The sequence below is a fragment of the Notamacropus eugenii genome, chromosome 1 (assembly GCF_028372415.1).
Source record: "Notamacropus eugenii isolate mMacEug1 chromosome 1, mMacEug1.pri_v2, whole genome shotgun sequence".
NCBI classification, from domain to species: domain Eukaryota; kingdom Metazoa; phylum Chordata; class Mammalia; order Diprotodontia; family Macropodidae; genus Notamacropus; species Notamacropus eugenii.
The window spans coordinates 178,279,716-178,296,891 of NC_092872.1; the positions used below are offsets into that span (position 1 = coordinate 178,279,716).

Here is a 17,176-nt window from a genome sequence, read left to right on the forward strand (position 1 = left end):
TTGTATAGACCTACTTTGTTTATACCCGGCTTCCCCCGTTAGAGTGGAAGCCCCTGCAGGGCTTTCTTGTCTCTCCATCACTTATCACGGCGCACAGACACGAGTCACCCTTTAGCGTGCGGAAGCTGACTGAAGTTCGGGCGAGGAGTGGGTTTGGAGGAAGAGGGGTTTCATTTTGGATGCGTGGGCTGAGGTGCCCACAGGACCACGCGGAAGACGCAAGGTCCCGGGGGCAGCTGGGGAAGCAAGTGCGTTATCTCATCTCATTAGGGGTGATTCTACACGTGAGGAGCTGGGGGAGCGGCTCAGAAAGCCTAACTGGCCTGCCGGGGCGCGCACGAGGCTCTAACCTGACTCCCGGGGCCGCGCGCTGCCCGCCAGCCTGCCTGCGCGGCCCGCCAGCCTGCCTGGCCCAGATTCGCAGAGAACGGCGGCCGCGGAGGCCCAGATAGCGCGAGAGTCGCTTCCGCTTCTTTCCTCTAGCACCGCCCCAAAGCTCAGGGTTGGTGGGTTTTAGAAGAGAGAGGAAAGCACGGGAAAGAGGGAAGTCCGAACTACGGAAAACAACCTCGGATTGGCCGGCCAAGCCACCGCCCCGGAAGCTTTTAGAGGCAGTGGCGGAAGTCCCGCCCCTCCAATGCGAAGCTTCCTCGGAAGCGGAAGTCGCGACGCTTTGCGAACAAGCTTGGGGCAAAGCCGTGGGCGGGGTAGGACCCCGGCTCTGTCTTCGCCTCCTTACCCCTTGCGCGGCCCGTTTTCGTCCCTCGCCTCATCTCCTCTCGCGGTGGCCGGAATGGTGGCAGTCCTTTAGTACGGGCCTCGCCAGGGTCTTTCCCTAACTCCTCAGCACCTCTGGAATGAAGCGCCCAACCGGGGAGCCTTCCGAAAGGAACTTGGTTCCCGTACTTACTCTTTGCCTTTCCCCTCACGTGGCTGAGGTGGACAGAGGTTTTGCGTGATTTCTCGCGTCTAACGGGCGTACTGCTGGGCTTCTCAGGTGAGGGAGTTTGGGAATACGGTTTTTAAGACTGAATGACAGAATGAAGTACAACTTTTTTAACGTTAAAAAAGAACAAACCTCGACAATTAGACTCCGTCGGCGGTGTTGCCAGACGCACTCCGGTCAAACGGGGCTCCCTGCTGTTTGGCGCAGGGATGTCTCCCACTTCCACGACCCTGTACAGGCTGTGCCCACCGGACCCGTGGAATTCCGTTTGCTTCAAGGCTGTGCCCCTGGTGTTTCCCCCCGATAGAGTGGGAGCGCCTTGAAGGCAAGGCCTAGTTGTAACTTTTATATTCCTATTTCCAGCGTCCGTCATAGCTCCTATGCTTGTTAGTGGGCAGCCTCTCTAAACTTCCTTAAAATTCTCCTCCCGTTACCATCTTTTCCCTTAGGTCTAAATGAACGGTGCCATCACTCGTTTGAAAACTTTCCTTATGCAGCCTTCTCTGGCCCCCCAAGCTCCTACAGCACCAAGTACCCCACAGATCTCTATGTGGGGTCCAGCGCCAAAGCTGAGGAGGCCTAGCTCTGGTCTGTTGAGCAATGGCATGTATTGCTTTAATCAATATGCTCAGAAGCTTGAGCCTAATGCCTATAATACAGATGGTACGATGCCTTGAACATGCTTGATATCTTTTGACTGAAATGGTATTATCACCGCTGACAATGCTTCAAGTCAGGCTGTGTGAATTGATACAGACCTAACATATAAGTAACCTTAGACAAGACATCTATAAAATGCTTATGTTCCAGGCACTGTGCTAAGCACTGGGAATTAAAAAAATTAACCACATGTGGTGGCAGCTTCTGACCTATTAATCAATGTAGCTTTCAGCCAACAGTAGACACATTTAGCCTAACCCTTTATTCTAGCTTCCCTACAGAATCTCTGAGTATAGGTCATCCCTTTAACTTCGTGTGGATGGGAAGGCTCTGAAAGCCTTAAGCTGTATATCCAGTGCCAAATCAAGTTCAAATAATTTGCCTCAGTGTCCAAGGAAGTAGGATCTTGTTGTTCAGTTGTGTCCGACTCTTTGCGACCCCATTTGGGGTTTTCTTGGCAAAGATACTGGAGTAGTTTGGCATTTCCTGCTCCAGCTCATTTTACAAATGAGGAAACTGAGGCAAACAGGGTGAAGTGATTTGCCTAGGGTCACACAGCTAGTAAATGTCTTCAATTATGTTTGAACTTAGGTGTTCCAGACTTCAGGCCCAGCATTCCATCCACAGTGCCACCTAGCTGCCCAGGTGAAATGATAAGCCTTCAAACATTTGGTTGTCAAGTGAAAATGGAATTCTTTTATCCCTATAGAGAATATAAGAGCAGTGGTGGAAGCCAAGAGGAGGTATATTTAGGTCCACTCCTGCCCATTCCCCCCAAAAAGCTAAACAATGAACTGTGCTGCCATTGATTTAGTGAGCTAAGTACTTGTGTATCAACTGGATGATCATGTGAAGATTCTTGTAGAAAATTCTAGTACTGAGCCCAAGTACTAAATAACCTTTAAAATCCCTTCATACTTCAAGGTTCTATGAAGATAAAAGTCAGGTGGTAGACTCAGAAATACTTTTTAATAGTTTTGTCTTAAGAATTTCTGTCATATTGGTCTACCCAGCCTAGTATTTCTGACCAAGAGATGTTCTGTAGTAAAACACAGTAGTTCTTTTCAACTATGTTCAGTTTTTTAAAGGACATCTCAGTCCTTAGGGGGTTTTGAGGAAGATCTTCAAATACTCAATTATTCAAAGCAGAGGTTATCTGTTTTGGTTATGGATATAATTCAATATGAAACATTAACTCCAGGACATAATTTACATACTGTATTTCTAATAGTAGAAAAGCTTTATGACCTTGTTTTAGTACATAAGTATATCTTTTCCCAACATGAAACCATTCAGGAACCTCAGGCAAAAATAGCTGGTCAGACATTGATTGAGGCAAGTAGGTTGATTCCTACAGCTTAAGCCTCTCTGTAACCAGTGTTTTATGGGGAGACCTCATTTAGCCTCTTTTTCTTATTTTGGAGGGTACTAAAATTCTGATATTATTAAGAAGCACCAAGGAAATTCTGAGAATGAGGAAACGAGAGAAGAACAGACGTGGGAAGTCAGGGCTGAAGCATTATTTGTGCTATATGATAATGACTAATCAGTTGTTACACTTAAGAGGAATTTCAGTTAGTTTCTGACCCTTCCTTGGATCCTAGGTATGTAGGGATAATGACCTAACAAAAGTGTTTCCCCTCTAAACCTTTTTATCCCAGCTTCATGGATACTCTACCAAGAAAGAATCACAGAAACAGAATTAAGAGTAAGATCTGGAGTGTAGGCCAAGCTGTCCCTATTACAGAACTGTGATGAAGCAAGAACAGCTTGAGAATTGTATTAATCTTAAACTAAATTATTCTGCCCAGTATTACTTATTACTTAATTCCCCAGGCACTCTAGGTTTCCCATAAATAAGGACAGCTAGTATCTACCTTGCTAAAAGGGAACCTATCACACCTATTTCTGCAGACTACAGCCCTTTCAGGTTAGTCACTGCACTGCTTCATCTTCAGTAAGGAGGTTAGCATATAACATCTTTGAGGGAAGTAACTCTTCACAGATGATTTTTCCCCCATGTCTTTTCTGGAGTTAACTTTGGTCAGCAGCCTCGATAGAGATCCTTTGAGAATGTGATTTTTTTTTTTCATATTACCATTACAAAGGATGGCCACTTAACTGAGTCCCAATGAAGATAAGAATGTTAATAGCCTCTACAGAATTTCTCTGGCCACATGGGTCTATTGCTCCTCCAACAGCACAAACGTTGGAAAATGTATACACATTTTCTGGGATCCCTAGACCTCCTAATTTCTCACTTCCCAGGTGGAGGTGTAACCAAAGGAGACATTTTAAAATTTCTCAAGGCAAAAAAAAGCAAGCACTTATCCAAATATGCCTGAGGTCTAAAAGAAATTGATAACGGGACAGAGTACAAGTATTCATGGACAGTGCATTCTCTTAGATTAGTGAAATGAAGAATAACATACTGGGAGAAGAATGGCAGGGGATACAGTGACTTCATTTAATTGTGTCTGATTCTTCATGATCTCATTTGGGATTTTCTTGGCAAAGATACTGGAGTGGTTTGCCATTTCTTTCTCCAGCTCATTTTATGGACAAGGTTAAGTGTGACTTGCCCAGGGTCACACAATTAGTAAAGTGTCTGAGGCCAAATTTGAACTCAGGTCTAGGATCCAGACTCCAGGCCCAGTGCTTTATTCACTGCGCCACTTAGCTGTCCCACTATACTTACAGGTGTGGACGAAAATTTGATGGAGATGATAGATTTTTTTGGCTGACTAAAGTAGCACTGGAATACAGGAATGAACCAAGAAGAAAATAGAATTCTGTTTTATTAAGACAAAGGGAAATTGTTAATTTTGAAGCTTCCTAAAATTTTCTGATTCCTAGGGGCAGGGTATAGAAACAGCTTCACCTTCAGAATTTTTCATCTTTTTGGGATATTACTGAGCCCATCCTGATTCCCTTGTTGTTTGGTGGGACTAGCAATGAGACACAGGGAGCAATCATGGGATTTGATGGGGGCAAGGGAAAGGAGTGCTCAACCTATCTATAGTCCAGGGCACTCAGGCCTGTCTTAAAACTGAGTCAGTTCTTAAAGACGCTGTACTATTTAGTTATTGCTCAGGACGCATTCCAGTAAACACTTCACCACACTGCAAGAAACCATTCACTTTGTCTCCTTTATAACCCAGTTAGTTACACTATCTTAAGACACAACCCCAGGTTCCAAAACCAAAGACTGTAATTCTTCAACATTATGGGAGCAGAGCTATAATCTGGAACAATTATTTTTGTATTTCTTCCACCCCCCTACCTATAGTGCACAGTGCAGTGCTTTGTGTGTAGTAGGCACTTAATATGATGGCTACTGACTTGAGTTAAATATAACACCATTACCCAGAGCCATACCTCATTAAATAAGAAAAAAAACAGGCTGGCAGGTGGAATTTGTGGTAGCTTAGAGAACACCAACCTTTGCCTCTGATGTTTGCTTCCACCCTCCCCTGGAAGAGACTCTAAGAGATGTGGCCTCTCTTTTATGTCCTTAGATGATGCTGGGCAGTGATAACTGCACACGCAGTGTGGGTCCACACTCCTGCTCTGCAGGTAGGTTATCTGACTGTTATTGTCACTGCTCTGATGGCGATAATGCCCGTCCTCTCTCCAGGCAGGGAGAGCATTCAAGGACAGAACTTCCCTCTTCCTATTTCTGAGGTGTGGAAGCAAAGGCACAGTCGTACAGGAGCCATACAGTGAGATGGTGACTGAGCCAGAAAAGAACTCTGGTCTCTAATGGCTTTGGAAACATGGCTTCAGCGTCAATATCATTTAAAAGAGAACCCTGAAGAATATTTTCTAAGACAAGTGCACATTTTAATAAAACAGAAACATTATTTCTGTTGGGTAGTGAACCTTAACTACTATAGTCTTTTTCAGATGTGGTACAGAATTAAATACAATGGAAACTTTTCTTTTGGGGTTGATTACCTGGTATGTGAAAGGAAGTTTTACTGATACTTTCCCAACGTTTGGTGCCATTTAGCGTTTCTCTCCCACATGAGTTCTCCGGTGTGCACTGAAGTGTGAGCTGTTATTAAATCTTCTGCCACATTCACTACATTCATAGGGCTTTTCTCCTGTGTGTATTCTCTGGTGTATAATAAGGCTTGAACTCTGATTGAAGCTTTTCCCGCACTCACCACATTTATAGGGTCTCTCTCCTGTATGAATTCGTCGATGTGTGATGAGATTTGAGCGATCACTGAAACTTTTCCCACATTCAAGACATTCATAGGGTTTTTCTCCTGTGTGTATTCTCTGATGGCTGGTGAGGGTAGAACTCTTACTGAATCTTTTCCCACATTCGGGACACTGGTAGGGTTTTTCACCAGTGTGAGTCCTCCAGTGAGCATTGAAATGTGAGCTATTAGTGAAGCTTTTTCCACATTCACTGCACTTATGGGGTTTTTCTCCTGTGTGAATTCTCTGATGCATAATAAGGCTTGAGCTCTGATTGAAGCTTTTCCAACACTCACTACATTTATAGGGTTTTTCTCCTGTATGGATTCTTTGATGTGCTGTGAGGTTAGAGTGATCACTGAAGCCTTTTCCACATTCAGGACATTTGTAAGGCTTCTCTCCTGTGTGGATTCTCTGGTGGCAAATAAGATGTGAACTTCGACCAAAGGTCTTGCCACACTCATCACAATTATATGATTTCTTTTCCCCAATATGAGCTAATCGATGTACAGCAAGGTGAGAACTCTGACTGAAGTTTTTTCCACATTCAGAACATGTGTTTGGGTTTTCTCTTATGTAGGTTCCCTGAAGACCTATGAAATTTCCCAGATTTCTTTCCTGAGGAGATGGTGGCCCTTGTGTCTCCCCTGGGAGCATTTCCCATTGCCTTTCAGTTTTATATTCACTTTCCCAGGCTTTCCTCCAGTTATGATAATGGGAAACATTTCCTTTGGAGCTTCCCAGTAATGCTGCATGTAGTTCTATTTCTTCAGATATTTCCTGGCTCGGATTCTCCTTGTTCTCATTGCACATTTCCAAATCTGAAAAAATGAGTAGAAAATAGATATTACTGATCTCCTTAATAGAGGGGAATAAAAACAGTCTATTTAAAACACTGGCATAAGTTCGATGAATGCTCAATAAATGCTCAATGACAAGATTACAAATTCAGCCTAGTTCTATAAGACAGCCATTGTCTTAGGTACAAGCCTCAAGAAGAGTGGAATAGGTCTTCTTGGGCATTCCTTTCTCCTGTAGTGTTCTTCTCTGTGCCACTTTGGCACTGGTGGGGTAAAGCAAGTGCAGCTGAAATAAATCTCCTTTGTGAATTCCCTTGTTCCCAACATGTCTCTTGTGTTCACAACCACAGATTTGACTGTTTCTTTGTTCTTACCTATCTGGGAAGTTCTCTGAATTTCCTTGGAATCAGGGAGACTGACATTCCACCGCTCTTCCTCCCTCTCTGGCTTGCAGTTTGAATCTGGCTTGGGAATGAGAAGTTCTGCTCAAGAAAAAGCAGACGAGTTCCATGAAACTTCTCTAGAACTCATTCTGAGGTTTCCTCTCCATAGAAAGTATGAAAAAGCATAAGAAAAAAATCTAGGAAAACTTAGTAAAGTTTGCTGTATAGAAAGTAAGTTAAAGATGTAGTAAAAATTTGCATTCTGAAGTCAAATGGGCATATGGACAGAGCTTAGGATTTAGGAGATGGAGAAAAAATACATATTTGTGCAATACAGTACCTATACCAGTGCTTGTCAAGTACTTTGGAAATCAGGAACAGCAAAATTTCTATCTCTGCTCAATAAAATTACTCTCTTAACCCATTCCCCATTGCTTCTGTAGTTTTCATTTCTATCAGTGGGAGGCATGATGACATTCTTGAGCCAAGAAAAGCAAATCCTGTCTGTCCCCAGTATCAGGCTGCTCATAGCCCTAGCACCTAGGGATCTTAGTGATTCACCCAGGATAGCTCCAGAGTCAATAGAAAGATTTGCATATGGAACATTTTGATGATGAGAGGTCAACAGCTTAGAATCAAGACAACTATACTAAAAAAGTGACTAGTTTCCCACCTAATAAGCAGATAGTGTTCTTGACAGAGAGCAGTAGCAGGGTAGGACTACAACCAATGTATCCTGATGCCTAGATCATGAATCTTTGCATTAAGACCATCAGGGAGTGAATATAAGGTCCCATAGAAAGAGCTGCTTACCACTGGGATTCTGAAATAGATCCTGTGACTTAAAGCTCTTGAGCTCCTCTGGTGATGCCTCCACTTCCACATGGTTGCCATATTCTGTTACTGTCTCTTGGTTCTCCCAGTTAGTGCTCTCCTTGGATTCTGCTCTCTCCTTTAAAAGTCCCCCTGCCATCTGTAGGACATCAAAGGGAGTAATGGTGGTCCATGGACTCATCAGGGCATCCATCTCCTCATAGAAGGGGCAGGTCCCTGCAGTGTGGCCACTTCTTGCTTTTCGGTAGTGTGTCTGAAGGTTTTTAAATCTGTAACGACACTGCTCCAAAGTTCGGAGGAAGCCACATTCACGAAGTCGCTCAGCCACAATTCTGTACACTTGACGGTTCCGATGACAGGTCCGGAGTTTTTCATAAATACGAGGCTCACCAAGAATCCCCAGAAAAATCTTGGTTTCTTCATATCCCCAGTGCACTCCTAGAGAAGAGTTTAGACCTGTCAAACAAGGGCTGTGTATTGTGGGGGTCAGTAGAAGAAGTTTTCTGAATCCTTCCCCCACCCCAATTCCTCTCTAATCTTTTTAAGCAGCAACTTTCTAAAAACAATCAGATTAGAGTTGTTTCCTAAGATTAGACTTTTGATAACCTATCTAAAACTTTAATTTGTTTTTACTTACACAAATTATTCTGATGTAATGGATGTTCTGACTAGTCCTATGAATGAGAACTTTTGTACATGTACAAAACTCTGGCCCACATGCCTTCCTCCTATCATCATAATGCCCTGATTCTATGACACTTCTGAAATATGAGGTTAAGACAACAAGACATCATCAAATTCCATGAAACCCCAGGAATTCCCAGCTTTGCTCCTGACATAGTAGTCTTACCTGTAGCACTCCGAAACAGGGTTGGGGTACCAGGGCTTTCAGATGTTTCATCATTACCCAATTCGTCACCATCAGAATCCTCTGTTACAGCTCCTGAATGCAGTTCTTCCAAAGATGTGGCTGGATGGCCCAGGTCCAGTTCCCTGGATCCACCCTCTAGCACAACCCCTGCCATTGCTATCTCCTCATGTTCCCAACTATCCCTCTCAAGTTCTTCAGTTTCAACATCATGGTCCCCCTGCCCAAGGAGATCCCCTTCCATCTCTGGGGCAGTGACACTGACACGGGGGCTCATCAGAGCATCCATCTCCTCATAGAAGGGGCAGGTTCCTGGGGTGTGGGTGCTTCTTGCTTTGCGGTAATTTGTCTGAAGGTTTTTAAATCTATATCGACATTGTTCCAGAGTCCGGAGGAAGCCTCGCTCACGTAGTCGTTCGGCCACAATCCGGTATACCTGACGGTTTCGGTGACAAGTTCGGAGTTTTTCATAAATCCAAGACTCGCTGAGAATCCCTAGAAAAATTTTGGTTTCCTCATAGCCCCAATGTACACCTGCCACCTTCTCATCTTCCAAGCCCTGACGCTCCAGATCATCCCAGTGTTTCACTTTCTTCATTCCTGATGCTTGAACAAGTTTTGGTCCACCCATTTGAGAATCTCTTGAATTTTCCTTCTCCTTAGAGTCTTGAATATCTGGGTTCTGTGGTTTCTCCTCTTGCTCTAACTGGGAGATTGGTCTGGGAAATCCTGTTCACAAAGAAACAGAGAACGTATATAGAAAATATAATAGAGAAACATATCTAAACTTCATGTAGGTTTCCAGAGGTGGGGTGTGAGGGGGAGGGGAAAAAAGAACAAAGTAAAAAAGTGCACAGCAGAGAAGAAAAGAACTCATAAGGAAGCAAAGAAAAGATGGATAATTTTCAACACAACAAGCATTATTTATCATACAGGTTTTCTTGAAATGAAAATGTATTGTTACATAATTTGAATCCTCTCTTATGTTATGCTATGCACATGATGTTTTTTTCTTTTTAACTTTGTATTTAAGTTCCAATATTTAAGTTTATATGTTTTTGTTTCTTTTCTCTATTCTGTATTTGTGTTCCAGTATTTGAGTCTAAAATAAAATTTAAAAAGAAAAAAAACAGACAACGTAGTGGTTTAGGCTGATCAAGAATGTGTTGGGTTTTTTCATTTTTTCTGTGCCAAAGGGAGGGGGAGGGAATGGATGCCTCTTTGTTATCTGTGATTAAAAGAAAACACTGTCAAAGTTCCAAGGAGATGAGTCCTACTGAATAGGAGTTAAACAGGGATGAGAGTTCTTACTCTGTGAGACACCATTCTCATAATTCTCCTGAGTTTGATCTTGGCAGAGCTCCTGTGGAGTTGAGTCCAACTGTCCCTGTGCCTCCTGAGAGAAGTATATGGCCACATCTCCAAAAGTCACCAGCTCCTGAAATAATGAAAAAATTGTCCCACTTTGAAATGAGCGACTCTAGAAAAATATAACTGCCTTGTCCAAAAGCAAAGGAATTTATTTCCAATTCTGAGTGTGGCAAGCCTCTCTGAGTGAAAGAAACACACAAGGAATGAAGAAGCATCCAGTAATTTAAAACAATCATACAAATTTGCACAAGTCCAAAACTTAAGCAGTTAGTGTGGGAAAATAAAAATTTTCATAAAAAGTAAGAACATGTTCCTCAACCCTGATTTTGATCTGGTTTTTTTTTAAGGATACTAATATCTACATAAGAAGTTTTAAGGTTTTTAAGGATACTAATATCTATATAAGAAAGTTTGTAAGCTAATGAAATATCGAAATCTATTTTCCAGGACAGTCAGGCTAGATATAATCACTGGGTGGGGTGGGGCTGGGGAAGGTGGAGAGAGGGAAATTGGAGCAATATTCCTCATGTGGTAAACAGTTCTAGGTGGAAGGAATGGCAAAGGACCATATTCAAATAGCAGTGATAGGACAAAGAGGAAATAGCAGCTTACCTGGGACCCACTCACCATCTCTTGGTTACCACTACTTGCTTTTACAGGAAGATCAAGCACCTGAGAAGTAGGTAGGGCTAAAGGAGAAAAGAATTATTAAATTATAACTGTTCCCATCCCCTTTTATGTATCAGTACTTCTAGATAACTTTAAAAAGGAGGAGATAAGCTATTTTTGTTATGTCCTCTTTCTGCCAAAGGGATTTGGTGAAAAAATGAAATGAGAAATATCTAAGGGATGCAATATAGATTTTGTCATTTCCAACCATTATCCTCCCTCCTTCTGTGGCACACCTGTCATCTGAACAGTTCTGTAACACATGACTGAGAATTATTGCAAGCTTCTCCTGTGGCTCTGCCACTAACCAGACCTGGGTTCCCTGCCCACCCTCATCTATTGGGATTATATAACCTTTGCCACCCTTCCCTTTTCCCTTCTAACTCCCACTTCTCTTTCCCATCTTAGAATCTATACACTGACTTCACAAGATTAAAGAAAAGCTCTTCCTCTTTAACTACATATAGATACTACTGGAGGTCTACAAATTGAACTTCTAAAGATTCAAATAAAGGTACTAGTTCTGTACACAATTCTTTCCAAAAGGCAGGAAAATGTCCCCATCACATATTTTCTGTTCTCAAAGCTGTCCGGATTCTCACAACTCCATAAACCTCCAAAAAGTGTTCCCTCTTTTCTTCTAGTTACTTACCACTTTCCTGAAGGGAATGGGGCTCTATCTTAGGATCACAGCTCAGTTCTTTCTCTGGTTCTAGGTGTAATCTCTCTGCGTTCTCCTGGAATGTACATTTGGATTTTGTCTGTCTTTGCTTCAGATGGACACTTAGTGAATTGGGTACTGATCCTGCAGCTGTTACCATCTCTGTGAGTACTTCCTGCCCTTTCATAACGACTGGGACCTAGGAAAAGCCCACAATTCCTGTCACTGCAAAGCCTGCTAAAAGTGGGCAGAATCTTGTAAGTTAAAATATAACCATCCAGACTATTCTAGGTAGGATCCCCTAGGATAAAAGGAGAAAACCAGGCTTACTGAAATTCTTTAAGCTATCAGTGAATAATATAGAGACATTCAAGAGTAGCTGCATGCACTTCTGCTAGAATCAGGTTCAGCAGTCAGGTGCCATGCAACTTGCCTACCCAGTTTTCCTGACATCCATTCCTACTACCTTTGAAACACTGACCATCCCTACTAAGTATCCCTTAAACAGTCATACCAATAATAGTAAAGTGATGCACAGGAATGTTCATGGGACTCTGTTTTCACTGTACTTAGGTGCTATTATTATCCCTATTTAATCAATGGGGAAACTGTTGCTGCCCTTGTAAACTTTTTTCTTCAGATGATGTGTGGCAGAAACTGTTACTTGTATAGTTATCCCAAGATTTGCCATTTACAAAGTTCTCCAATTCCATTTAATATTTAGGGAGTGTCTGTAAAGTACAAAATCTTCCATAAAATTCTATTGTGATGTCTCATTGTGCCAAGGAAGTGACCTGGTGTTCCTAAAGATGATGGTGGTGAAGAACAAATTTTGGCAGGTTCTACCAGACTATAAAGCTTGATAGATGATCCCTACTATAGGCCTTCTACTTTCCCAGGACCAAATTAGCTAAATGGGTAAAGGCTTAATGCCAAGAGGTTGGACATTTGTAAATAAATTTTTTTCCATGACTACCTATGAAATAAAAAAACATAACAAAAGGGCCTCAGTCCTACATAGTGCCCTCCTTCAGCAATGATGGTAATAGAGTGGTGTAAAAGGGAGCAGGGAGGGAGTACTAAGAATCACATCATTTTTAAATTATAAACATCAACTTAGCTACCGATACTCTAAATGTGAGACCTTTGTCCATTGATCAGTGAATGGTCATATTCATGGAAGTACTCAAGCATGCCAAGCTTGACATCTTCAATATCAAAGAAACAAGAAGAAAAAAAGAAGCTGTAATTAAATGGAAGGATTGTGCTTAGGTATTCCTTAGAAAGATAAGTAAAGAAGTTGGCAGAACTGGTTTTATCATGCATCCAAAGGAAACAAGAAAAATCATTTCATGGAGCATTTGGTCATATATTTTTGCAGCATTTATGATAAGTATTTGTAAAAAGGCCACCATAATAATTGCAGTATATGTCTCAACATCTATTGCAAAGGATGAGAAGAGAGAGGAAAAGTAAATTTATTCAAACACTGATTACTGATATTCAGTGAAGCATAAAAAGGTAGATGTTTGCCAAATGTGTTGCCATTTGGAGGCATGGAGGAAGTCCAGTACAGAGTCTAAATGAAAGAGGGATTCCATATGTTCCTGTTTGTGGATGATTATATCAAACCTGGGAACACTGCAGAGCCTCCTAATGAGATCCCTAATTACTCAAGTGTTTGGCCTAACACAAGAAAAATGAAATGGGTGAAGAATACCCGTTGTCCAGACAATGACATGTTGCCAAATGGACAACAACAAAAGTGGTCCATCAATGCCATACAGCTTACAAGACACCGAAGATGGACAGGGAGTTGGTCCCAGAATTGAATGGGAGGAAAAATGGGCTGGATTGCATCTGGAAAATTGGGTAATGCTTTTAATGAATCCAGGGTCTTCCCTGAAAAAAAGACCTTTCTTTTAAAGACATATTCTTCTGGTGGTGTTGTATGTATGAGTCATGGAATATCAGTCTCCAAAGAATTAAAGTTGCTATTCCCACAAAGACATGGAGAGACATGGTAGACATACGTATTCTGTAACATATTAGAAATGAAAAACTGTTCAAAAGAAGCAGTTAAAAAGATGTCACCAAAGAAATGTGTTACTAGAAGAACAGGTAAGTTAGTCATGTAGAAAGAAGAAGGGATAACCAATGAACTGCTCCTGTGGTATGCCTGCAATGTCAAGAGGTCTAGCAGAAGGTCCCCAGTGCTACCCATTGGGTTGACCCCTTGTGGGAAACATGAACAAGGGTAGTACAGAATAAGGCAGGTTTAGGTTGTGATCTGTGCCATTGAGGGGAGTACTCACATCGACAAGATCACAAATTCACTGAATTATTTGTAGGACATTTCTAGGCACTGATGACAAAAAAATGAAACAACCCCTGCTTCAAGGAACTTATATTTTCATTGATAACAATGGGATGGGCAACCTTTCAAGCTATTTTTCCATTCTGTATCAGACAGCAAGAAAGATTCAGGAAAGTGCTATATATGCTCTGAACATATTCTCTGAACACTGCAAGGGAAAATTCCTTTCACCTAAGCATCAAAATCATCCCAATGAGCATGAAACAGTAGGATGTCATGTTTTACCCATGTTGCCTCCAGCTCATATAGTTCTATTTTTATGAAACAAAGGTATTCCATTCTCACCTTCAACCCTGACCTTCCAGGTTCTCTTTGCAAATTTTCCACCAGGCTCACCGCCTCCTCTCCACTCTCTGGATGCTGTTCTCTAACCCAGGTCTGGATTTCTCTAGGAAGAACAGTCAGGAACTGTTCCAGCACCAGCAGCTCTAGAATCTGCTCTTTGGTGCACTTCTCTGGTCTCAACCACTGACGACAGAGTTCACGGAGTTGGTTCAAAGCTTCACGTGGTCCTGCTGCCTCCTGGTATTGGAACTGCCAGAAACGCTGACAGGAAGACTCAGGACCTTGGTCATTTCCATGAAGGAAATGAGGGGAATCATCTTCCAGTTTCACTATTAGGAATCCATCTTGTGTTTGAGGAGGCTGGACCTGAGGGTCCAAAACTACAGCCATTATCCAGTTCAGGAATTAGAGGTTTTGTTCCTATGGTAGGATCTCTTCCTTTTTTTTTCCTGGCAAGCTAACTCTTGCCTCTGGCTAGGCACCACTGAGTGGAACTCTTCCAGAGAGCTCTAGGTACAGAAAGACACAACAGTAGTATCAACAGATATTAACTGATGGATGTTAACCCATCCCAGATCCTTGTAGAGCTGTATAAAATACCTCTGTGCTTCTTCCTTTCCCAGGCCTCTTCAACAGAGAGAGGTCGGTCCCTACCTATTCCTCCATTATGATACCAAGTTATATTTGTCCCCAGAACTATAAATTGGAACCCAGAACAACGTTGAGAGCACATACAAGATAGCACCACGGAGAGCAGCCCCTGAGCACGGCATGGGATTTTAAAAAAGGTTAGGCTCTCTAGAGCCTACTTAGCTGGTAGAATGATTATCTGCCTCACGCTTCTCCATACCCTGTTCTCCTTGGGTCCCAGGTCCTCTGACTGAGCCAATGAATCACAAATTTTTAGTATCGGAAAGGACTTTTGGAAACGGAGTACAATCTCCTCTTTGTCAGGAGAAGTCAAGAAATTTGCCTATAGTCCCGCAAATAAATGAGTGTCAGAAAAAGAGCTCTGGGTTTCAACTTGCATTAGGTGATTCAGACACAGACAGGCTCCTTGGCTTAACACGTGCACTCTTTCACTGGAAGTTCTATGACGCACATACGCTTGGGACCACTTCTCCCGGAGCCAGCCAGCTAACTTTGGTGAGGCGGGGAGCGCACGCAAAGCACGCCGGGGACTGGGGACACGCCTCGGCCACAGCTCAAACCACGGGGAAAAGAGAGGGAAAAAAGGGGGCGCCTCTCCGGAGTCGAGAAGTAACGGTCAGGACGGGTGCTGCCCCCGGGGTCCCTCCCTGCCCGGCGCTGGCGAGTCTCGGAGCCTGCCGCCGGGGAAGCCCCCCCTCCCCTCCCTCCGCAGGCCTGAGGGCCCAGGGCAGCGTCAGAGCGGCCCGGGCAGCGTCCGGTCCCCTCCCCGAGCTGCTGCCGGAGTCCCGCCCCGCGCGGGGAGGTCTGCTCACTCCCGAGGGATCGCCAGCTCTTCGGAGAGCCCGCGTTCCCCGCGGCCTCCTCGCCTGCCCCTCAAGCCGCCTCAGCTCACGGCTCCGAGCCGACGGACAGACACAACAGCGGCATCACAGGAAGCGGAAATGCGGACCCTGTGAAGAGGGACCCGGGCGGAGTCAAAGCGACTACGTCTCCCAGAAGACTCCTCGCTCTCTTCTTGCCCCACAAGACCAACCAATGGGAAAAGAGTGAGTTCGGGTGCGGCTTCACACGGACCTATCACCGGAGGGGAAGGGTGGGAGCTTCTGACCTCACGATTCCCAGGTGCTTGGAAGCCGTTTGGCGGACTGGGCGGTTAGAGTCGTCTGCCGCCCCGCGGCTCTTCTCCAGCCGGCCCGCCACAGTCCAGAGCCGCGGTCCCGGGGCGGGGCCTTGTAGGGGGCGAGGTCGGCCCCGCCCAGCCCTGCCCTGCTGTAGGAGTCCCGGCCGGAGAGAGGCGGCTCTGGAGAGCGAGATCCCCGCCCAGTAACGATTTCATTCATTCGTTAGTTCGAGGAGCCCTGGTTCGGCGCCGGCGACCAGCGAGGCTACCCGGGCCGGCCCGGCCCGAGATACGTGCGGGAGGCAGCCAGCTGCCGAGGAAGCGCCCCCGCCTTCGAGACGGGACCGCTGCGTGCGAACGTCGGCTCCGCCACGAACTCGCTGTGTGACCACGGGCAAGTCGCTCCACTCCTCTGGCCTCTGTTTCCTCGCCTGTAAAATGTGGGGGTTGGACCACATGACCGCTGAGGTGTCTAAACCCTGGCATCCTGGGTCAAGTGATTGAGAAAGAGGTGACCCGACCGCCCCCAGGGAAGGTCCGGCCCTCGCCGCGTGTCTCAGACAGAGAGGGGACAGAGGGGGGCAGGGTCACAGAAAGGGGCGGGTTGGCCCCGTGCTGGGTCCGGGGGCCCGAGCTCCGATCCTCGTGCCGTTGGCTTGTGCCTTGCCCATCCATGCTTTGGGCCCACCTCGCGGGCAGTGGGGAAGGGTCCGGGAGATCATTTATGGCAAGGTGGTTGGAAAACTGTACCGTGTTAAACAAGTGAAGGCACTACTGTTGGGCGAGGAGAAGAAGCTGGACTGGGCTTTTTCACCTCCTTTTCCCGTGGCAAGCCCGGGCTCCTCTCTTTTGGACCGTCGGGCTCCCATCCCCATCATCTCTGCTGACTTAAAGAGGCAGGGCACGCACAGCGAAGTGTCTGTGATTACCCTCCTGCAGCTCTCCTTCTTCACTGGTGTGTGAAGGGCTGGCTTTGGTGGTCCCTAAGATCTCCAATTCTGAATCCTGTGGAGTCCATCTTTCTGTAGGGGGCGCTGGACAGAACATCAGGTGTTAAGCAATCCAGTGATAGGCACCTGGTCAATCAACATTCCTACCCCGACCGAAGGAAACCAAGACTCAACGCGTCCTCCGACTAGTTAATTTTTGTCGTTTTGGAACTTTTAACTAAGAATTCTATACATTCAGAACCTTTGAATTCTAAGATCTCTGCTACATAGATGCAACTTCTATAGAACATGTTTAATTGAAGAAACCAGTGCTGGAGTTTTCTTTTCCCCCAGTCATTTAGCCTTTTTCAATCAATGGGTACCTCCTCAGGCCTTCCAAGGTCTTTTAGAGA

At 44.6% G+C, this 17,176-nt stretch overlaps 1 protein-coding gene across 3 annotated transcripts; it reads right to left on the bottom strand.

Moving 5' to 3' along the window:
- Positions 1-5,427: 5,427 nt before the first annotated feature.
- Positions 5,428-15,616, bottom strand: LOC140510962 (zinc finger and SCAN domain-containing protein 29-like). 3 transcript variants are annotated; one of them, XM_072619922.1, is made up of 9 exons: positions 15,527-15,616; positions 14,064-14,572; positions 11,393-11,600; positions 10,684-10,760; positions 10,012-10,138; positions 8,683-9,429; positions 7,812-8,270; positions 6,990-7,097; positions 5,428-6,636 (listed from the first exon to the last, which is right to left on the bottom strand). In XM_072619922.1, exons 2-9 carry the CDS (start codon positions 14,451-14,453, stop codon positions 5,615-5,617), a joined length of 3,138 nt encoding a protein of 1,045 aa, XP_072476023.1. In that variant the 5' UTR covers positions 14,454-14,572; positions 15,527-15,616; the 3' UTR covers positions 5,428-5,614. The 3 variants fall into 3 exon arrangements, with proteins under 3 accessions (XP_072476023.1, XP_072476030.1, XP_072476025.1); XM_072619929.1 differs by lacking the exon at positions 11,393-11,600; XM_072619924.1 differs by lacking the exon at positions 15,527-15,616 and having other exon boundaries at positions 6,990-7,076; positions 14,064-14,562.
- Between the last annotated feature and the right edge of the window lie 1,560 nt (positions 15,617-17,176).